General features: G+C 37.9%; 1 protein-coding gene across 1 annotated transcript in view; it reads right to left on the reverse strand.

Moving 5' to 3' along the window:
• The window catches only part of PRTG (protogenin), a 129,960-nt gene that overhangs the window by 65,631 nt on the left and 39,759 nt on the right, over nt 1-24,570 (reverse strand). The window contains 1 exon segment of the mRNA XM_020285915.2: nt 247-391. Coding sequence (XP_020141504.2) covers nt 247-391 — 145 coding nt within the window.

Below are 24,570 nucleotides of genomic sequence, written 5' to 3' on the forward strand. Positions count from 1 at the left end.
GGCTGCCATCCAGATACTCAGGTGGCCCTATAGTTAGAACAGATGGTTGAGGAAAGGGACAAAGCAGTAGGATAGCCTATTTAAATTCCAATGTGAACCAGGAACCATGCCCCATGTGCCAGAGGCTGACAATCTAATTCTTTGGCTAAGTTTGAAGTGTCGTAAGAGTTTGATTCTCCCTAAATCGTTTCACATGAAGTCTTCATTACCGTTGTAACACCTCCAAAGACAAAAATCTACATTTACCTGTCCATAGTTATAGGTAGAGTTGTGCGATTGAATTCCCATGTTATGACTGCAGGAGGGTTTGATGAAATCTTGCATGCAAATCTAGCAACTCCACCTTCGTGGACCTCAATGGAAACTGGCTGAACTTCAAATGCAGAAATAGCTATAAGATAAAGTTTGACAAATTCAGAATGAGTACATGAAAACTACACTTGGAAATAACATTGCACTGGGTATTATGGGTTAGACTTGAACTCCTGCTCAGATGTAAGACCAACCTAACATAACTAGCACAAAAATACTTCAATGAAAAGTTTTTGGAAAAACCAATGGGCAGTTTGGCCTAACTTAAGAAGTCCAGTCATTCCCAGAATTAAATTCTAAACAGGTTCTCAAGAAACTAGGATTTGGAGAGAAAAAATTAACATAACTGAAACAAAAATAAACAATTAATAATGGCATATATTAATAATTACATAACAAACTATATGGTAGAAACTTCAAATACTACTATATATCAGAGAAGAGAGAAATAAATAAAGGCAAACCAGTCGGGTAAAAACCACTTACAGGAGTTGGTTTTGAATTGGCTTTTGAAGAATCCATTAGATTTAGATGACAGGGGAAAAACAGGACATTCCAGGTGAAAAGGCTAACATGAAGATAGCACAGAGCTAAGAAATGTGCAACTGTCTTCACAGGATTGTGGGGAAACAGCCAGGAGTATCGTGGAATATTTCAGATGAAGGGTTCATGGGAAAGCAGAAGGAAGGGCAGAGAGATATAGCAGATTTGTACCATGGTACAAATTAAGGCATCGCTGAAGACTTTTTAGCAAAGGAGTGTTAAGATAACAGTAGTGTCTGGGAAAAACTAGTCAGGCAGTATTACACACAATGGATTGATAAAAGCAGTCTCAAGTAAAAAATCCTAAGGTTGTTTAAATAGGAATGACAGAACTGTGTGGTGGCAGTGAAAATGGAGAGATTGTGGAGATACCTTAAAGAACACAAAGACTTGGTTCTCATTGGACACAGACACATCACCCCTGTGTTTGGAATCGGATGAAGCTGGTATTGATGGAGCAGAATGAGAAAGGAAAGACAGAAGACAAATGGCGTATTTGATGAATAAGAGGTAGAGAAACTCAAGAGACTATTTTTAGGCTCATGGATTTTCAAAGCAGAGAAAAATCTTGAAAGTGTTGATATTTTCTACAGATAATTCTTTACTACTTTAGAGGCAGGCCTCCAGGAAGTAGTCTCCACAGTTTTGCATTTTGAAGGAGTCCAGACTCTAGGTAATACTGTGGTTTCCCTTCCCTCTCTAAGTCTTCCAAGACACAAAGAAGGGACCCTGCTTACAGTCTTACTCTTCCTCCTCAGACTCCAGTTAAAAAAATATGCCTCTATGGTTTATCAATAATGAGAAATTATGAAGAAAAATGGAGAGCACAGGGCTAGTTGAACGTATGCATCATTAGACTGGGAAGGATAGAGTCATAAGGTCATAGAAGACTAACAAATTCTTCCTTGGACTTGACTTCATATATCTGTAGATAGATCACAGGCCTTTAGAGGTATAGGACAAGGCCAGTAAACAATGGTGAAATTATTCTTAGGAGGACCTACTTCCAAAAAGGGTGGAGTAGGAGTAAAGCAATACTTTCTCTGTGTATGTAACACAAATTTCTGTTTCTTTGTGAATAGCAGTCCTCAAACTGCTATTGTCAGTAGATCCTCAAAGTCAAAACCATTTTCATAATAATCAGCCTTTTTGGCCGGGCGCTGTGGCTCACGCCTGTAATCCTAGCTCTTGGGAGGCCGAGGCGGGCGGATTGCTCAAGGTCAGGAGTTCAAAACCAGCCTGAGCGAGACCCCGTCTCTACTATAAATAGAAAGAAATTAATTGGCCAACTGATATATATATATAAAAATTAGCCGGGCATGGTGGCGCATGCCTGTAGTCCCAGCTACCCGGGAGGCTGAGGCAGAAGGATCACTGGAGCCCAGGAGTTTGAGGTTGCTGTGAGCTAGGCTGACGCCACGGCACTCACTCTAGCCCGGGCAACAAAGTGAGACTCTGTCTCAAAAACAAAAAAAAAAAAAAAAAAAAAAAAAAATAATCAGCCTTTTTCACTCTCTTTTCTTGAGTGTACAGTGTTTTTCAGAAGCTATATAATGGATGCTATCACAACAAACAATGCAGAAGCAGATATGTGTGAGAATCCAGATATCTTCTATTAATCGAGCTGAAGAGATTTGCACAAAGTAAAACAATAGCATTCCTCTCATTAATTTTTCCTTTAAAAAAGTCATATTATCTAAGACCTTTGTGTTCAGTAAAAGGAAAAAAAAAGTCATATTAATATGTGATGCATTATTGTTTTCATTTGAAAATAAATCAATGAATATTTTACTCAGTTTAAATTTCTAACAGTATCAATAGATGTAAGTTCCATAAATAAAATTTTCTTGGGGTCCTCAATAAGTTATTATTTTTTTAATTTCAGCATAATACAGGGGTGTAGGTTGCCTTTGCCCCACCCTAGTCAGAGCTTCAAGCATGTCCATCCCCCATATGGTGAGCACCGCACCCATTAGGTGTGAATATACCCATCCCTTCTTCCCCCCCTCTTGCCCGACACCAGATGAATGTTACTACTATATGTGCACATAAATATTGATCAGTTTCTACCACTTTGATGGTGAGTACATGTGGTGCTTGTTTTTTCATTCTTGTGCTACTTCACTTAGTAGAACAGGCTCCAGCTCTATCCAGGATAATACAAGAGGTAAGAGAGTATAAAGAATGAGACTAAAATGTTGGAGAACCACTATTCAAGAGCATCAAACTTTAAAAATCAATAGTTTTTCTTTTAATTGCTTCTGTAATCACTGTCTAGGATGCTTATCTACAACCATTTTAATTCTGGGTCAAACCTATGAACCAGCCACTGCTGTTCATCTACTAAAGCATTAGGAAATAGATGGTTTTATTCACCTTCAAAATACCATCTTCACATTCAGAACAACCTGATTTTTCAATAACAATGTAAGCCTGTCTTTTTATAATTAACTAAACTTCTATTGAATACATTCATTTTGGAGGGAATTAGGGCCTAAATTTCCATAAGTTTAATGCTTACTTTATGCAGTATCATGTACTCTTATTGATCCCATATTTACCTTTTCCATGTATGAGGGTGACCATTAGTTCCAGTTGCTACCGATAATCCAGTCTGTATTCAACTTACAGATTTCAAAATAGGAATTTTACCTATTCTTTCCCAGCATTTACCTCTCCAGATTGAAATACTTAATTTAGCTTAACTTTTCTTAATGAAGCAGAAGTTCCTCCAGGCCTATTTGAACAGTCTCTTTTTCCATGACCTAACAATGAATCAGGCATCCAATTCAAAATGTTTTATCTTACATATATCTCTCTATCTAATGTCTCTCCATCCCTAACAGTCCTCTGTCCAGTTCAGACCCTTATCATATCCTTCCTATAAATCTTTCAGGTGCCTCTTAGCCGATATGTCCCCTGCCAGCAGAATTACCCTCCAGAGTGATCATCAAAAACATGGATTTGATTTGTGTTGCTGATGAATTAATTAGTCTCTGTAAAACTGTCTAGCCTCATACAATTACATTTCACTAACAACACTGAACTACTTATAATTCTCTGAATACATCATGCTATTTCACACCTCTGAGCTTTATATACATATTTTTTTAATTTTAATTTTTTTTTTTTTTTTTTTGAGATAGTCTCGCTCTGTTGCCTAGGCTAGAATGCTGGGGCATCAACCTAGCTCACAGCAGCCTCAAACTCCTGGGCTCAAGCTATCCTCCTGTGTCAGCCTTTGGAGTAGCTGGGACTACAGGTACTCACCACCGTGCCAAGCTAATTTTTTTTTTCTATTTTATTTTAGTAGGGATGGGGTATCACTCTTGCTCAGGCTGGTCTCAAACTCCCGACCTCAAGGGATCCTCCCATCTTGGCCTCCTAGAATGCTAGGATTATACCTGTGAGCCACTGCACCCAGCCAACCTCTGAGCTTTATGTGAGCATTTCCGTCTCTCTCAAATATCCTCGATCCCTTTTTGGACTGACCTGTGCTTTAAATAAAAATTAAAAAAAGGCCGGGCGCGGTGGCTCACGCCTGTAATCCTAGCACTCTGGGAGGCCGAGGCGGGCGGATTGCTCAAGGTCAGGAGTTCAAAACCAGCCTGAGCGAGACCCCGTCTCTACCATAAAAATAGAAAGAAATTAATTGGCCAACTAATATGTATATATATAAAAATCAGCCGGGCATGGTGGCTTGTGCCTGTAGTCCCAGCTACTCGGGAGGCTGAGGCAGAAGGATCGCTTGAGCCCAGGAGTTTGAGGTTGCTGTGAGCTAGCCTGACGCCACGGCACTCACTCTAGCCTAGGTAAGAAAGTGAGACTCTGTCTCAAAAAAAAAAAAAAAAAAAAAAAACCAAAAAAAAAAAAAAATTAAAAAAAGAAAATAATATCCTAGGTCTCTCTGTCCACCTGATCAAATCCTATCATTCTTTAAAGCCTAGTTCATTTATCCCATCCTTTGGGAACTTGTTCCTGACCCTTTTCTCTGCAACCTCTGTTCACTGCAGACCTTCACCACTGCTTTTATCTTGTATTATAACCACATATTCACAAGTCTTTGTCCCTTCTACACTGTGAGTTCACTGAGAGGCAACAGTGGGTCACGTTCTTTGCATGATCCCTTAAGACAGTAAATATCACAGACTTAGCACTAAAAAAATACTTGTTGAACTGAACTAAAATGATTTGGATTTTCTCCAATTTATTAATATTAGGTCTTTAAGCACGGTAATTAGAACTGAAGGGAGTTCTCCAGGTACAAATACCAAAACTTGGGATGAAAAGAAAATAATGCTTTTTGTTATTTTTGTTTGGCTATAATTCCAAATTATGCCCAATATTTTACTGGCATTATTTCTAGAGACAAAATCTGTACCTTCTATATCAAAAGATTTTTATAAAGATTAAACAAACCAATATATTGAGGGCCCTTTATATATTATAAAACTTTTTATAAATATTATGATTACTGAGAATAAAAATAATCACTCTGTTGTTGTAATTTTCTTCCAACCACTTAGGCAATCGAGTTTTGCTTTTTGCTCTGAATCTCACCTAGTCAATCAAACAATATGCATTTGAACCACTACCTTTTCTTTAAGCAGTCTCCCTTTTTTCTCAGATGGATAAATCTATGAAATCCCTAAGATTTTTAATTATAAAAATTGAACTAACTTTGTACTTTAGGCCAAATGGGCTGGAACTTTGGAGTCACAAAATTCTGAGAACTGAAAGATAAATGGGTATGACCTCTAACTCATTAAGGGTGTTTCTTAATCCCACTCTGGTTTCCACTAAGGTATGAAAACAAGTATAAAGATACATTTTTTTTAAATCCTTAATTTAAATTGTCGAACTTTGGGTATCTTTTGGAAATTTAACCCACTGGCAAAATAATTTTGCCCAGAAAATACCAAGCCAGATACTGCTTAGGACTCTCACTGGCATCCCTGAGACTGAAGACAAAGAGGCCAAAAATAAAAGTAAGTTTCTTTCTTTCTGTTTGTAGTCCTTCCATTTGGATACCAACCTCATCCTCTCTCTTTACCTCTGGGAACCTGATATATCCACCTCTTCTCTCTCTCATCTCCTACCCCTTATGTCTCATTATGTATTTATCCAGCAGCTATCCACTCTCCTCCCCACTGGATCACAAATTCTCTAAATAGTTTATACTGGCTACTTCCCCTTCTGTTCTGACTCAAACATCTACCCTGCCTTCTCTTCCCATTATTTTGTTGAAACAATGTCTATGACACTACACACTCCTTATTCTCCTCATATTTCTGACTCCTCTTTCCTGTCTCCCTCTTCAGGGTCTCTCCCTTCTCTTCTGTGCCCTTCCTCTCAGAGACTCTCTGCTCTTGTCTCTCTCCACATTCTCCTTTGGTGATCCCATTCACTTCCAGTTTTCAACCACATCCAGCTGTTGCTGCTAACTCCCAAAATACCTCTCCAGCTTAGGTCACCATCCTCAGAGCTTCATACTCATGGCTCCAACTGCCTACAGGACATCTTCACCTGGAATTTATAAAAGGTACTTCAAACTCATCGTGTCCAAAATGAAATCGTCATCTCTCCTCCAAGCCTGTATCTCTATCCCAGTTTTGTCATATCACTATCCAGTTACTCACCTGAGCTAGACACTACTGACTCCTTCTCCTGTATTCTTTTCATTCAATCACATGTTCCCCCTGGTCTTAACTCCTCAATGTATGTCGAATCTCTTCTCTTGTGTTCCTGTGCCCACATCTCTCACCAGAACCACTAGTGGTGTCTTACCTGCTCTCTCTGCTTTCATTTTCCCCTTCCAAAACACGATCCAACACTCCAGCGTTTGATACAGCTGCATTTGACTCAAGGCAGCTTTCATCTATTAATTCTAAGGCTTCTATAGGTTAATCCACTACTTCTAAAACCAACAAAGGAATAATGTCACAAAAACATGTGATTCCAACTGTAAACGTTGTCAAAAAGCATTGTGTCTTAGAAACCCTCCTTCTAAATCCTTAAAGAGTATTTATATTTGGTTTAAACTGCTTAGCTTAATTACTGGAAAAATTGAATGCATATACCTTTGCCACAGCAAAAAGAATAAATATATTCCTTTATGCCAAATATATATATTTTAACTCTTTTTGACTGGGTATAGCCCTAACAAACAAATTTGTTGGCTGGTTTTTGCCAGGAAAAAAAGTTTGGCATTAATTACTTCAAAACCAAACTGTTTATATAGTAAGCATCCAATGGTATTTAAACAATCTTAATTAGTTATATAAAAACAATATCTCTGCTACTAAAGACAGACAGCACAACTATGACACAAAGAAAGCAATTTCCATGAATCACATATTAATATAAACTGCACTGCCTTTACATTCACACCATTCATTTAGTTTGTAGTTAACTAGGCTGATAGGCTCTGAATCATGCAATTCTTCATAAAATAATGTGCCAGATTAATTGCCTCCCCAATCTAGGAAAGTATTTTAATCACTTTTAGGAAGGTTTTAGACTAATGTAATCTCTTCTAAATTCATTAATTCATTCAGTGCCTCATCATTCTAGGTAGCAAGGATCGATGATGAACAAACTAACAGAGGTTCTACTATCAGGGATCTTTGACCAATGGTGGAAAAAGGCATTTAACTAAATTACTATTCAAGTATATAACTTCAAATTGTGATAAATGCTACGAAGAAAAAGTACAGGTTGAGCATCCCAAATCCAAAAATCCAAAATCCAAAATGCTCCAAAATCTGAAACTTTTTGAGTACTGACATAACTTCAAAGGAAATGTTCATTAGAGCATTTCAGATTTCAAAGTTTTGGAATTGAGATGCTTAGTGAGTGTAATGCAAATATTCCAAAATCCAAAAAAATTTCACCATCTGACTGGTCCCAAGCATTTCACAGGAGGGATACTCAACTTGTATTATGAAAGTATATAATAGAGGTTTCAAGCAATTAAATAAAGACAGAAATAACAATAGCTTAATATATATTTTATTATGAGGTACTCTGTTAAATATACTACATATTCCAGTTTATTTAATCCTCATAACTATTATTGTCCCGGTTTTCAGTCAAGGAAGCTGAGACACAGGAGATGCTTTGACTTGCTCAAGGTTTTACAGCTATTAATAGCAAATGATGAGGCTGAGATCTGAATCCAGGCAATCAATTTCCAGACACCCTATGTAAATTATCCCCAAACTTTTTGTGAAAGATAAAAATTATGGGTTCTACTTCCAAGCAATTCTTCTGCTTAGGCTAAGCTCAAGTGCACTGACCTTCTAGCTGGGTAAGAATATATGTTACATTCCTAAATCCAAAACAAAATTCCTAAATTCCTAATCCAAAACAGAACACCACCTTTAAAATTCCTGCTGACTAGGATTTAGAAATTATGACTCTCATCTCAAACAAGAGTATATCTTACTTCTAGGAAACTGTTAAAGATAGGAAAGTATGTAAATTGAGTTAAACTACCTCATTCTAAAATTTATTTAGGAGTCAATTATTTTTTAAAAACAAATCTAATTTTTAAAAAGTTTACCTAATAGGAGTATTAACTTTTCCTTTATTGTTAATCTCCTAGTTCTAAGCCCACATACTTTTTTTTTTTTTGAGAGACAGGCTCACTCTGTTGCCTGGGCTAAAGTGCAGTGGTATCATCACAGCTCACTGCAGCTTTGAACTGCTGGGCTCAAGTGATCCTCCCACCTGAGCTTCCGTAGTAGCTGGGACTATAGGCACGCACCACCACACTCAGCTAAAGTTTTTGTGTGTGTGTGTTTCTTTTTTGTAGAGATGGGGGTCTCACTTTGTTTCCTAGGCTGGTCCAGAACTCCTGACCTCAAGCAATCCTCCTTCTTCAGCCTTCCAAAATGCTGGGATTACAGGTGTGAGCCACTGTGCCTGGCCCCCACATACATTTTGATCATCAAAAAGGCAAGTACCTAAACGAAGAGGGCTTAGAGGTAGGGAGACTAGTTAAGAGGTTATTAGAACTGTAGAAGAGAGATCTGCCGAGTTTTTGAATGATGGCAGAGATAAGAGAAAAGGAAGGGAGGGCACATACAATGTTGTACACTGAACAACATGATTTGGCCCAGGGGTGTTCAAGGGAGAGAAAGAGAAAGACCTATACAGTTCTGAGGTTTTTGGCCTGTATACCTCGAAGGTTGGGGGATACAATGGTGCCTCAAAGAGAACACAGGAGAGAGAGACTGATGGGCTGGTGCATAACCATTCCAAATTCTCATTTGATCAGAATGAGAAGAAACTGGGCATGTTAAGAAAGACTGGGAAACTATAAAATTAGGCCAGGGATTAATAAGAGAAACAACTTCAAATATCTATTCATCTTGATTTTTTAACTAACTAATGGCTCAAATTTAAAGCAGTCCTTAAGATTTACAGAAAGACATCCTTGAATTTTTATAGTATAGCAAGCTAAAATAATAGCAATGTATAACATGTAAGATTAGCAGAGAAAAGAGTTTCTTACTTCTAAGGCTATGCTATAGACTAAGCTTGGGAAAAAGTGTTTACTGTTTATCCAAGTTTAATTCATTCTCATTTCTTGATGAAAGAAATAAAGGCATTAGAAAACTGAGGTATAGGATGTTTTTGGAAAGACATCTTGGCCGTGGCTGTGTAAAGAAAATCAGGAATCAAATGCAGTACAATCCAGCATAATTTTGGTGGATACAGGGAAGTGGTACAGAAGCACAGCCTGTGGGTAAGAGATAATAAATATTAAAACCCATAGATCTGGGTTAGAATCACAGCTTTGCACTAATGAGCTGTGTGTCCTCAAGAAGTTACTCAACTGCAAGGCTTAGTATCCCTCAGTATAATGAGTCTAATAATATTTCCTAAGCATACTGTAAGAACATTAAATCATATATACATATACACATGTGTACACACACAGGATGCAAGCATGTATGCAGGCACTGCTTGGCACCTAGTATACTCCTAGCAGTGGTGTAAGAGGTGGTAATAGTAATGGAACATCTTGCTATGAATACACTGGTTTTACTTTCAGAACAATGACTCAAAGTCAAACAATGATTCTTATACAATAAAAATAAACTTTAAAGCCTGAACAAAGGCAGAAGTATTCTAAGATATAAAGTCGTCTTCTTTTTTACTGAAGCCAGACTTATACAGCTTTTACATAAAGGTACATTAAAATGCAGAGAAACATAAGTAATTTTTCCATTTTGAATGTACATAGATAATCCACTACTTCAATAATGAAATAATGGTAGATTGATTACAAAGAGATAAGTAATTAAGGTCAGATCACCAGTGGTAGGATTATGTATTATGGTTTTTATTTTTTACCTTACTTATATTTTTTTCTACCTACAAGAATAATTAAGAAAATTAGTGATATTTTTAAAAATCACATATTCCTCTATGGGGCATGGATTGAAAGCAGAGTTTGTATACATAAATTTTCTACTGTTACCCAATTTCCTGATAAAATCCCTCACCTTTCATTTACATCTGACTTTTTAGTTCTTTTACCCTCTCATTCTTTGGGTAGACAACACCTATCATCAATGGATGCTTGAGTCTCTCCCTAACCAGTGCCCTACACCTGAAAATCACAAGAAAAAGAACTTCTGAAAAAAAAAAAAAACACTTTTCAATTAAAAAAAACAAATTACATGAAATTTTCTATCAAAACTTATAAATTTTAGAAAAGCATGCAAATATGAAATACCTATCTCATGATAGTCCTTAAACTTTGTTTCCCAGCAAGTGTTTGTTTTTCTGTTTGATTCTAAGTGGGGCATTAAAGTGAGAACATGAGTATGTCCTATAATTATAATAAATGTTACAGCCCTTTAAAACTTTAGTTTGAAAACTATTTTTTAGCATTATCAAAATGCCTTTCACTGATTTCAATGCCAAAACACCTCCTGTCCTTATGCAAATCTTAGCTTACTTCCTAATGCAGACTTGGTTTCTGCCAGTTAGGTATGATTTTACAAGTCTACAGCCTCCTTGTGAAACCCGACCTCTTTTTTCCCTCCACACTCAGTGCTAACATAAACTAAGAGCCCCACAAGAAGTCATTAAAGCCGTGCTGTTAAGAGGCCAGAGCTCTATAAAACAGGCAAGAAACAAGGTCTCGAGAAACATGCGCTGTCCTCAAAAACAACCTTGCAAACACAATAAATGTAAGTGCCTATTTTATTTGCGACTTCCTCCTCTTCACCTGTCTACTTAATCATTTGCCTCTATGATTTATAGTTAGAAGAAAAAAAAAAAACAGATTAAAGATGCCAAGATGAATATGTTCTCCGAAGTTTTATTTGATCAGAAAGCAACATACATATGATTCTACACTGGAAATGTATGACTCATTAAACTAACATGGCAATATTAGTTTGCATGTGAAACTCATTTAACAAATATTAAACTACTATGCCATTCATGCTTCCAAAAAGTTGTAATGAATAAAATACTTAACACATGATTGTATAACCAATTGAAAATTATGAATACATAGTCTGAAATTATATGCCATCCAATAATTTAAAATTAAGTTCACAGACTATAAGCTATTGTTAAAAAAAAAATCACTCTTTTTTAAATTGCAACTAAAATACTCTTTAACTTAACAGAAAATACTGAAGTAAGTTAGAATCTGAATGCATGTTTAAACCAGTGGTCCTAACGCTGCAGTTCAACCGGGGGATCCTAAGGCCTCAGCTGCTAAAGGGCCGCACGGGTTGCTACGGCCACACGCCCTCCTTGAGGAATCCTAAATGGCAGGGGTAACGTGGGCAGCATCACGTCCCAGCGCCTCTGTGCTGTTCCCACCGTCTCTCAGTCGCCAGTCAGTAGCTTTGGGAAAATCTATAAGCAGCTCATCAAGAATACAGGGAGATTCCTTACACCAACTCTCAACTGTCCACTCACAATTTCAGAGTTCATCATTGAGTTATATATATATATTCACGTAAAGTTTGTTTCTGTGGCACTGGTGTTTTAAACCAAGCACACACTTGTATACTTCAGGCCTTAGTAATGAAAACACAGTTGAAACTCCTTTCCTCATCAAGTGCGATTCACGTTGAGGCTTCCTACCTGACGACTGGCGTGCGTCTGAAGGTGAAGTGAACCTGAGAGGTCCGGCCCCATCGTTTTAGCCACAGCATCAGGGTATCAGTAGGTAAAAACCAACCAACAAACAAGTTTCAGACAGAAGTTGAAAACGTATTATATCCCTTAAGACTAGGCAAGAAGCTATTCATACTTTTGCCTAAGTTATTTAACAGAAAAGGTTTCATCTGTTTAATGAAAATAATGTAACAACAAGACAGATGCCATCACTGTGTCTTGGATGCCAACTGCTTTGTACAGTTCTATTAAGAATACAATAGCTAGGCTGGGCGCGGTGGCTCACGCCTGCAATCCTAGCTCTCTGGGAGGCCGAGGTGGGCGGATCGCTCGAGGTCAGGAGTTCGAAACCAGCCTGAGCAAGAGAGCGAGACCCTGTCTCTACTAAAAATAGAAACAAATTAATTGGCCAACTAAAAATATATAGAAAAAATTAGCCAGGCATGGTGGCACATGCCTATAGTCCCAGCCACTTGGGAGGCTGAGGCAGGAGGATAGCTTAAACCCAGGAGTTTGAGGTTGCTGTGAGCTAGGTTGACGCCATGGCACTCTAGCCAGGGCAACAGAGTGAGACTCTATCTCAAAAAAAAAAAAAAAAAAAAAAAAAAAGAATACAATAGTTATTCTATAAGTGGTTTATTACCTGACTTCTAGTGAACACATTATCCTGCTAGAATCTGTAGTAACTCTGACAACCAGGTGCTATGAAATATGTTTGCCTTTCAAAGGAAATGTTCAAATCAAAATATGTGACCAAGTAAATATAAATAAAATGAGGACCTAGAAACTTTGTAACAAAGTTGGGAACCAGGGACATTCAGAAATGTGCCCTACATACAAAGTGTCCATAAACCAGATTATTTTCCAGTATTTTTCTACTGTATTCACATTAAAAGGCACCTTTAATAACACCTGAGAATTCTTTGCATCTTTAATATTTCAACTTTGCTCCGCCAAATACCAGACTTGGGACTGCCCATGTTCAATTTACTTGGCTGGAAAGAGTGTGACACAAGGCTCCTCAAGTCCCCCCCTGGCAGCCGGGCCACTTGCTGCTGTTCAGTAACTCTTATTAATCTCATTAATAACTGTTTTCAAGAATTCCCTAACTTTCCAATTTGTGTAGGTACCCAGCCACTTTTACCCTAGATTGTAAATTCGTTGAGTTCAGAGAGCATTTCTTACTTGCCTGTGTGTTGCTAGGAGCCAGAACAGTGCCCTGCATACAACGGGCATTCAATAAAGGTTTACTAAATTACCTCAACGAACCACATCATCATCTTCCTCTTACTCACAATAGAAAACATTTCCTCTTATCTCCCTGAGAAAAGTAACAGAATTTTAGCTATATCACTCTCCCCCCACTCTGTAACTCTGAGCAAATTTCTTATTCACCCTAAACATGTTTTGTTCTATGAAGTAGAGTTCTTAAAAGGGTTATTATGGATTACACAAGGAAATACATGTAAATTACTTAACATATTGCCTGTAAAACTAAAAGCACTCAATAAATTTTAGCCATCTCTACTATCTTAGACATTAACACCACCCATTTTTTTTCCTTATCACCTCTAAATCTCTCCCTCTCACCTGGCTTCTCTCCCTTCCTTCTCTCCTGGTTCTGAGTAAGAAGCAAATTCCAACTTGTACCAACGTTAACCTTCTCTTGGTGCTGTTATTCCCATCCCTACCTACCTGCTCTGGGCCCTTATTCCATTTATTGTTCCCATTCTTTGGCATCGCTCTCTCTTTACTAGTTCTTTCCTCAGTGCCTACAAACATACACCTATGTTCCATGTCCTAAAATGTAGCACCTAGATCTCAAGCCAAACTAACATCCAATCAACCTCTCTTCTTTCACTTTAGTTCTTCCTGAATGATGTTCCACCCATCCCATTCTTTTCTTCTGCTGGGATAAGGCAGAATGGAAAGGAGGGAGTGAGAAAGGCCACAGGTATATTTACATGTAGGATTCAGTAGCTTCCTGGGAAAGGATTTTACCTTAAGAGAAGAAGCAATGCTTATGAGTTTGGTTCAAAAACAATGTGCCAGTTTAAATGGGGTATTGTGGCAGAATTTGTGGCTGTCTGACTCTCACATTAGACCAATCATCAGGACTCATGAAGCATACCTATATTGGGGGGGACAGAGAGGGGAGGGAGGGAGTGGTAGGGGAGAGACACTCATTTGGGGTGTTGGCTAAAACTTTTGAAAGCTATAACAAGACCACTTCCAGTGGGAGAAACAGGGGCTGAGAACACAGCTATGCCCACCATTTGGGCATGCAGTAGTACAAGCTGGAACAAAGCACAAAAAATATAGCTCCACTCTCTCCTCTCTTCTCACTGCTGCACTTGACTATACCAGAAAATAAAGCAGAACAAAAACAAAATGGTAGTGTTCTTCTCAGCAACTGCTGCCATGTCTTCCAGTTCTAAAGCATCTTCCCAGAGCCACAGTTCAGTGTGTTTCATCCATCTTATATTAGGTGATTAAGTAGGAAATGTCCTTAAATACTAAGTTTGACACTTGATATCTCTGACATTTTCAACCTGACACTTTTTGTTTTATTTTTATTGCGAAAGTACATCCCTCGTTCTTTCAAATGCATGGTTTTTGGCTTGTGATTATCTTTCAGATCTTTTTTTAGAGCAATTTTTGTGAAAGCATGCTTAAGTAAAAAATCTGTGTTATTCTTGAACACGAGTTCCATCGTGGAGAAGTTCCATCATGGAACCAATGCTGTGCAGACAGCTCAAATTATTAGCAAAATGTTTTGGAAGGATATGGCTAATGAATGCATAGTACATCAATGGCTCCAGAAATCCCATTTTGGTCATTTTAATCCTGAAAATGAGCCACGTGGGCAACCTGATACCAAGGTGGATAATGATGAGCTGAAAAAACTATAGTGGAAGCAAATCCATCTCAACTTAGGCGCGAATTAGCAGCAAGGTTTGAAGTTGCTGTTCCAACAATATTGGACCATTTGAAACAAATCTGCAAGATAAAGAAACTGGATAGATGGGTCCTGCATGAATTAAATGAGCGTCATAAGAGAAATCGTCTCGAAGCTTACATTTCTTTGCTGTCATGACATAAAGGCAAACCATTTCTACACTCTATTGTTACGTGTGATGAAAAATGGATTATTTTTGATGATCACAAGTGTCTGGCACAATGGTTGGATAAAAATGAAATGCTGAAACACAGTCCAAAAGTGAATATTTATCCAAAAAATCTAATGGTGTCTATTTGGTGGTCCAGCACTGGTATTATCCACTACCATGTCATGAAACCTGGTTAATCCATTAGGGTGGATGTCTAATGCAACCAATTAGACAAAACGATGAGGATGCTTGTGATTGAGCAGCCGAGATTGGTTAACAGAGATAGGCCAATTCTCTTATAAGACAATGCTAGACCACATGTTGCATAAACAACACTGCTCAAACTACAGAGGATGGATTGGGAAACTCCCTGTCATTCACTATATTCACCAGACCTTGCACCAATCGACCACCACTTCTTCAGGCTTTGGACGATTTCTTGCAATGAAAAATATTCAATTCTCAACAAACTGTGGAAAACACCTTTGGTGATTTCATCACCACTCACTGTCCAGGCTTCTTGGCTGCTGGCATAAACAAGCTACTTTTAAGATGGCAAAACTGTGCTGATAATTTAGATGCACACTTTAATTATACTGCTTCTTGTTTGAGGTATAATAAACTATTGATTCAAAATTGGACATTTCATACTTAATTACCTAATACCTTGATATGACAGGATTTATAGAACTAACAGAAATTGCTGTAGCTAAAGCCATTATAGCCATACAAAAAAAAAAAAAGACCCTCCTCAAATGATACTTGTCCTCAATGATATGCTCCAAACTATACATAAGATAATTTTCAATGGCAGACTTACTAAGGCCTGGGCTTAACCATTAAACCGAGGGCTCTTCTGGTGTTTTCCTCTACTTTTTCACCTTCTGACACTCCTTCCAATGCATGCTCAACAAAAGAACAAATGTCATTAACGTCACATCTGTCTCCTAGAATGTTCAAGGAGCCCAAGGGCAAGGAATTAGCCTACAAGTTACTGCCCATCATTAAATGTCTACCAAAATGAAATTAACTCACAATTAGTTATGATGTCAGGGTGGAAAACTGTTAATAAGTGCTTAGTGGGAAACTAGAAGATCTAGAATGAGACTACAAATTAAATCTTTTCAGCATCATTATTATTTTGCATGTTTGGATTTGAGCATATAAGGATGCGATGACCTATTTCTATATGCATGGAAACATATGTATCATAAATCACAGGAACATGCTGGGACATAGAGACTAGATTAGCCAGCAGACACATGCCTGTGAAAAAGGATGAGGACAGTTATATTTTCATTAATCTAAAGGGCTATAGACAAATCTAGAGCAGGGAACCCTTCCTCCAGGAACTAGCATGAATATATTAAGAATTTACTGAATGTAAAAAGGTTGGGCACCAAATATGCAAAAAAGAGAAGTGGTAGAAGACTATAAAGGCAGGAAGTTTTAACCAGGCCAGCCCTGTCCTTATATATAGAATAAAAAACTACATCCTATTATAAAATTTATGTGAAAAAGCAAAGGAACTGGAATAGCCAAAACAATTTTGAAAAAGAAAAACAAAACTAAGGGGCTCACACTGTCTGATTTTGAGACTTACAATAATTTCAAGAATTATGATTAAGCTACAGTAATTATGATAAAGCTATGATATTGGCAAAAGGACAGACATAATAGAGCAATGGAACAGTAGAAAGAGTGCAGGAATTAATCAATACAAATATGTCGATTAATTTTTTAAAAATTACAGAAATTCAATAGAGAAAGGATAATCTTTCATCAAATCATGCTGGAACAACTGAACACCTATCTATAAAAAATTAATCTCTAAAAAAATTAATCTGGAACTATACTTTATACTTTATGCAAAAAGTAACTCAAAATAGGTCAAAGACCTAAATCTGAAATGTAAAACAATAAAAATATTTAGAAGAAAACAGAAAAATATTTGTGCCCTTGGGTTAGGCAAGGGGTCTTGGATATGACACAAAAAAACACACAATCCATAAAAGAAAAAAATTGATAAACTTGGCCGGGCGCGGTGGCTCACGCCTGTAATCCTAGCTCTTGGGAGGCCGAGGCGGGCGGATTGCTCAAGGTCAGGAGTTCAAAACCAGCCTGAGCAAGAGGGAGACCCCGTCTCTACTATAAATAGAAAGAAATTAATTGGCCAACTGATATATATATAAAAAATTAGCCGGGCATAGTGGCGCATGCCTGTAGTCCCAGCTACTTGGGAGGCTGAGGCAGGAGGATTGCTTGAGCCCAGGAGTTTGAGGTTGCTGTGAGCTAGGCTGACGCCACGGCACTCACTCTAGCCTGGACAACAAACCGAGACTCTGTCTCAAAAAAAAAAAAAAAAAAAAAAAAAAAAAAAAAAATTGATAAACTTCACCAAAATAAAAAAAATTTCTGCTCTTGAAAAAACACTATTAATTAAGAGAATGAAAAGACAAGCCATAGACTAGGAGAAAAAAATCGGCAAATCACTTATCTGACAAAAGATCTGTATCTGGAATGTAGAAGTAACTCTCAAAAATCAATAATTAGAAAACAATTCAAGGCCGGGCGTGGTGGCTCACGCCTGTAATCCTAGCACTCTGGGAGGCCGAGGCGGGCGGATTGCTCAAGGTCTGGAGTTCGAAACCAGCCTGAGCGAGACCCCGTCTCTACCAAAAATAGAAATAAATTAATTGACGAACTAAAAATATATATACAAAAAATTAGCCGGGCATGGTGGTGCATGCCTGTAGTCCCAGCTACTCGGGAGGCTGAGGCAGGAGGATCGCTGAGCCCCGGAGATTGAGGTTGCTGTGAGCCAGGCTGACGCCTCGGCACTCACTCTAGCCTGGGCAACAAAGTGAGACTCTGTCTCAAAAAAAAAAAAAAAGAAAAAAAAAGAAAACAATTCAATTAAAAAAAGAGCAAAGATTTAAACAGATACTTTAATAAAGAAGATACATGGGTGGTGACTAAACACATAAAAACATGAACACCTTATTAGTCATAGCCATAGGAAAATGCACATTAAACCCACTGTATACCTGTTAGAAAGGCTCAAATCAAAAACATTGACAGGCCGGGCGCTGTGGCTCACGCCTGTAATCCTAGCTCTTGGGAGGCCGAGGCGGGCGGATTGCTCAAGGTCAGGAGTTCAAAACTAGCCTGAGCAAGAGCGAGACCCCGTCTCTACTATAAAAAACAGAAAGAAATTAATTGGCCAACTGATATATATATATATATATATATATATATATATAAAAAATTAGCCGGGCATAGTGGCACATGCCTGTAGTCCCAGCTACTCGGGAGGCTGAGGCAGAAGGATCACTCGAGCCCAGGAGTTTGAGGTTGCTGTGAGCTAGGCTGACGCCACGGCACTCAATCTAGCCTGGACAACAAAGTGAGACTCTGTCTCAAAAAAAAAAAAAAAAACATTGACAATACCAAGTGCTAGTGAGGATGTGGAGTATCTGGAATTCTCACACATTGTTGGTGAGAATGCAAATTGGTACAGTCACTTTGGAAAATAATTTGGCGGTTTCTCATAAAGTTAAACACATACATACCATATAACCCTGCATTCTCATCTCTAAATATTTACTCACTAGAAATGAAAACTTGCATTCACACAAAAGCCTGCAGAGGAATTTTTAGAAAAGCTTTATTTATAATTGTCCAAAAACTGGAAATAATCTAAACGTCCTTTAAGTGGTAAATGAAAAAACTGTGTTAAATCCATATAATGAAATATACTCAACAGTAAAAAAGAACAAACTATTGATATGACAACATAGATAAATTTCAAATGCATTATGCTGAGTAAAAGCAGCAAGATCCACAAAGCTACATAACATATAATTCCATATATTTGGCATTTGGGAAAATGCAATATATAGGGGCTGTTAGTAGTCAGGGGAGGGAGAGGGTAGGACTATACGATGCCAACATGAGAGAATGTTTTGTGGGTGAAGAAACTGCTCTGTATCCTGATTGTGGTGACGGTTATATGACTATACATACATCAAAACTTGTGTAACTGTAGATCAAAAAAAAGTGAGCTTTACTGTATGTAAATTTAAAAACAAATTTCAAAATACTATGTTCCTTAAAAAGCAGAAAAGGCTTTTCATTTTCTAACCACTCTTAAAGAATAAAAATTATAAATTAAGCAGTATGATGGCACACACGGGTTTTGAAAGCTGATTCCTGTAGATCATCTTTACCTCATCTGTTAAGTCCACCTTGATTCTCCCAAGGAGAACTAGAGAACCCTTTTTGTACTCCCAGGACCTTAGAATATCCTGTCTGCTTCATTGTTTGTTTCATCAGCTCTACTTTCTGCTCCCACCCACAAGATGGGGCCTGTATCTCTCCATCTTTGCATTTCTGGTATAGCATCACAGACCCGAAAGGCACTCAACAGATATTTGATAAACACACAAATAAAATTTGCCCTATGGTACATATACATTCAGTTCAGTCTCCATTTCATCTAGAATATATATTAATAGTATAATGTATACATAATGATATTCTGCAGGGCTGTAAGATGCGGCAACTAAGCTTAAATTATCTTTATAATACCATACATGAAGTATACACAGAAATATTTACCCTAATAACTACAAATATATCTATGTTCCATTTCTAGTTATTAGAGAAACAGGAAGAGTCAGAAACTTAGAGCCTCCTATTCTTCTACCTACGGAGATGGTAAGAGTAGTCGCACGTCTGCTGAGAGGCTAGAAGAGTTGGGAGTCAGGAGGTATTACACGCATTTGTGCAAACACGCATACCTGAAAAACCAGCCCTTCTTGAGTGGCCCAGCCTAAACCTCTGCCTCTTGATGCCACCAGCACATGCAGGATTGCAATGTGGGCGCAGACCTTTTTGCAGGCTGCTGACCCACATATCCTGCAGAAGCAAGTCAGTTCCCAGGTCCCCTGACATTCTAAGCCCATCTTGGGGAGTCTCATAATGTTCACTCTGACACAGATTCCACCAGGCCAGACTTGAGATTATTTAGCATTTCATCTTAGAACCAACTGGTTGTTCCAAGGAATCTCAAGTGAGAAAAAGATTTTCTAGAGTGCCTGTTTGGCCAAGACTGTAGAACCTCTGAGAGCTCTTTCAGAATTAAACTGCACTCCTGAGTGCTAAAATGAAAGTACACTGTTTTGCCCATGCATCTGTGCCACACTGGTATTTCCACTCTCCTAAAGCAGAGCAGAAAAGAGTTATAGTGAATTAAGATTCATAATGTTGAACTCACAACCACTTCTCCTAACATCTTTATCTGCAGTTAAAGTACAGTTCTCTTCAGCTACACCTTGGCTTATGTACCCTAAAGAGATCAGCAGTGACTAGAGACTGACAGACAACTAGGGCAGCTTCTCAGGACCAGATCATGAAGAACACCAGAAATAGATGTGGAAATGTGATGTTATAATAAGAAGAGTCTGTCTTGGTAGGAATTTAAGGAAGATGCTTGAAACGATGAAAATCACACACCTAAGTAAAATAAATATGAGCAGGCTGTCAATAAGAAAAATCCAGGAAAATAAGTTTTCAATAATCATTAAACTGTCATAAAATTAACACCAACATTCTTTCTCTTTAAAATGAAAATAAATCACTATTTACTTTGCCTTACATCTTTCCCAACTGTTTCTTGAGTTTAAATTTTTAAAAAATAATCAGTCTCCACATGGTACTCTCATAATGTAGACAGAATCCTGTTAGTTTGGGAGTAAAATCTCATCTCACTTTGAAAGACATCCCCAACTGGGATTTTCCTCTTCTCAAATTATCTGTCTTCCCAGCAACAGTGTGTGGCCACAGAAGTGTATAAGACATGCTAATGCATTTATCAAGTGATTATTCTTGGCCCCTCTGCTGGCAAAAACAAGCAGGAAATGGTACAGAAAAAACATGCATAGTAAGCCACATTAACCAGCTTCAAAGCTGTTCAACTTGTGTGGCTCCTATGAATTCAAGGGGAAAAGAAAAAGTGTCATTGCTTTGTCTTTACCAGGACCCACTTTCCCTTCAGCCGTTTGCCAAGTGATTGCCTTATATTGCCTAATCCAAGAGATGCCTTTCTTCTGCCTTGTTGTCATTCCATAAAGAATTAGTTCTGCTTAATAGCTCAACTGTGCAGGAAGAACATTCCATGCAATTTTACACTTTGCATCAGTCACAGAAACAGAGGATCAAGAAAGCATTAAGAAGAGTGAGGTTTTGTAACAAAATTCATGTCACTTAGCAACTTCATCCGTGTAGAAATTTATAATGAGAAAAATCGCAAAATCCATCAAAATCATAGCAGAAATATTTCTACTAGGATTACTTTTGCCTTTTCAAAAGTTTACCTCAAGGAACTTTAAAACCAGTTTAAAAGTTGTAGTACATTATATTATTTGTTGATAAACTTTATAGCATTGTTCTCCATTGTTATTTTATACATATATAATATTGCTTTCTCAGGTTACAAAATGCCTGGTTTTCCTTTCTCTTCCACATAATAATCAGACACTCAGTGACTATTAGTAAATCCTTCTTATGCAATACAATTCATTGAAGTTTATATAATCATAATTTATTGCATTGATTAAATAGTCTACATATGACATTTAATTCTCAAATTAGGAATCAATCACTATGAAATGTCTGAGTATCTCTTTCATCTTCTAATCGCTGCTGAATTAAAGACTGAGCCAATTTAATTGATAACAGAAAAATGTGTGTGTGTGTGTGTGTGTGTATATATATATATATTGAATGACCTGTTTAAGTGAATTCATAAAATAGACATTAACTTCTGAACTACCTGTCTACAACATAATGAAACCTTTTTAATAATACTGTATCTCACTTTTTTGAGGCTTGGCCATACAGCCTTAAAAGGAAAGAGGGAATTAACTACTACATATCTTATATACATTAACTCATTTAATGCTCTCAAAAATCTTAATAGGTAAATACTATTATTTTCACTTATAGTTAGGGAAATATGTTCCAAGGGGTTAAGCTACTTTCTCAGGATCATAGAATTTAGTAAATAGTGGAGCTAGAAGTAAAACTGTGCTTTTTAAAAAATATTACCCCCAAGCTATAGCCCCAGAGATGGAATATCCACACAGGAGTCCATCAAAGCAATTTATAGCAGTGACACTAATCTAGCCTTATGAGTCTACTCTCCAGGTAGGCAACAAATTCGTGTACAAAGGACAGGTAGTTTCCTTTTCTCCAATTTTCTCCCCTTTAAACTTTCCTAGAAATAACAGCAAAAATATATTTCCCCATCCTTCCACTTGACTGAATATTATATCACTCTCAGTCAATAGTGAGGGCTTTAGGATCATCTGTCAATAATTTTTCCTTTCCCTACAAAACCCTTCTTGACCAACATCAATTTAATTGTGCAATTATTTATCCAACATTCCATGTTACTCTCCAATATGGACTTTCCTGTTTGGCCCAAGTAAATCTATCTGCCATTCTTTTAAAAAACCACTCCAGGCCGGGCGCGGTGCCTCATGCCTGTAATCCTAGCTCTCTGGAAGGCCAAGGCGGGTAGATCGCTCAAGGTTAGGAGTTCAAAACCAGCCTGAGCAAGAGCCAGACCCTGTCTCTACTAAAAATAGAAACAAATTAATTGGCCAACTAAAAATATATATACAAAAAATTAGCCAGGTGTGGTGGTGCATGCCTGTAGTTCCAGCTACTCGGGAGGCTGAAGCAGAAGGATCGCTTGAGCCCAGGAGTTTGAGGTTGCTGTGTGCTAGGCTGACGCCATGGCACTCTAGCCCGGGCAACACAGTGAGACTCTGTCTCAAAAAAAAAAAAAAAAAAAAAAAAAAAAACCACTTCAAACCAAAGAATATTATACTGTTAAGTCCCTTCATCAAAGTACAACTCACAGGATGCTGAAACAGCCCCTGGCCATCAAAACAAGACACAGTCAGGGAAGGGTTGGCAGAGAAGGTGGCATGTGTGGTTGAAGGTTGAAGGACAGCAAGGGATTATCAAAGGTGGTGCAGGCAGACGGTAGAGCAAGGGTAAAGGCACAAGGCAATAACAGTACACAACACACTCAGAGAAGTGAACTCCCATGTGGTGGGAATTTGGGGTGAGGTAGGTAGAGGCACGGGAGAGACAAAGTGGTCCAGGATGCAACTGCAGGGCAGAGATGATGGAGAGTCTTGCATGTTTATGTTCAATGCTTTGCCACTCTAAGTACGGTCCTGGGACCAGTCTTACAACTAGAACTTGTTTGAAATGCAGAATTTCGGGCCCCATCCCAGACCTACCTAATGCCAATCAGCATTTTTAAATGATGCCCAAGTGACTTGAATCCACTTTAAAATCTGAGAAGCACTACTCTAAGCATTTGGGCTGTATTCTAAAGGCACTGGGAAGCCACTGAAATATTTTAAGCAAAGAATATACATAATCAGATTTGAGAGCAATCTGGAACATTAATTACAAGTAAATACAAATGCCGCTGTGGGGTTTTTTTTAATGGTTCACTTGCTATCGGACTCCTCTGTTTGAGAAATGGTTGAGTTTTATAAAAATGCTTTCCTGCTTACACAGAGGCTCCTAATACTAACAACAACATTTAAGGTTATCTCAAATACCAAAAATGCACCTTCTGTAAGACATAAGCATGTCTAAACCATATCCAACTAGCGTTTCAAATAAAATTTATGCAATTACGTTCCCTGAAGAGTTTCATCAACCCAAAGCTATTGCATAAATGGCTTACCCTTATGACTTACTCTATGCCCGCTAAAGGGATTTGAATTGCTTGAGTAGGGGAGAAACAGGCCATATTTGCTACTCACAAACCATCTTTTAAATGAGGAAAACATATATCCTTTTAAAAATGTTTGTTAAATTATATGCAACGTTTAGCTCAAAAGAATAAAAGCACAGACTTCTGGACCACAGCCACATAGAAATCCCCCATAATGCGTTCAATAAGCCAAATCAAAACAATGCATAGTTTATGGGAGCAGGGTAAAAGAAACTTGCAGCTCATATTTCATCTGCTGTCGAGTGTCACAATCATTCAAGCACAGGAAGGTCAACTGATAGAATCTGCTTTTCAATGCCTGCTCTTGGCAGTGGAGAGAGCCAAACAACCTTTTTCTTTGGTGGCTTACAACGCCTGTCATAGAAAAAATTTTGCACTTAAAGAAACATGGCCCTGCTGAAAAAGCTAATAAAATTGTGGTTCTTAATAACAGCAAAAATGTAGTTATGCTGTTTAGACACACGATGCATCTTTTACAGTGACCCAGAAATTGTGATACTGCTGCCGAAGTTCAGTCCTCAGAGCCCTCTGACCTAAGACTGATATCCCCAAAAGATCATAACTTTGATAGGAATAAAACTGCATTCAGAACCAACTGTGAAGCTGGGCTCCCCAAGTTTGTGC

Source organism: Microcebus murinus, chromosome 6 (assembly GCF_040939455.1).
Source record: "Microcebus murinus isolate Inina chromosome 6, M.murinus_Inina_mat1.0, whole genome shotgun sequence".
NCBI lineage: Eukaryota > Metazoa > Chordata > Mammalia > Primates > Cheirogaleidae > Microcebus > Microcebus murinus.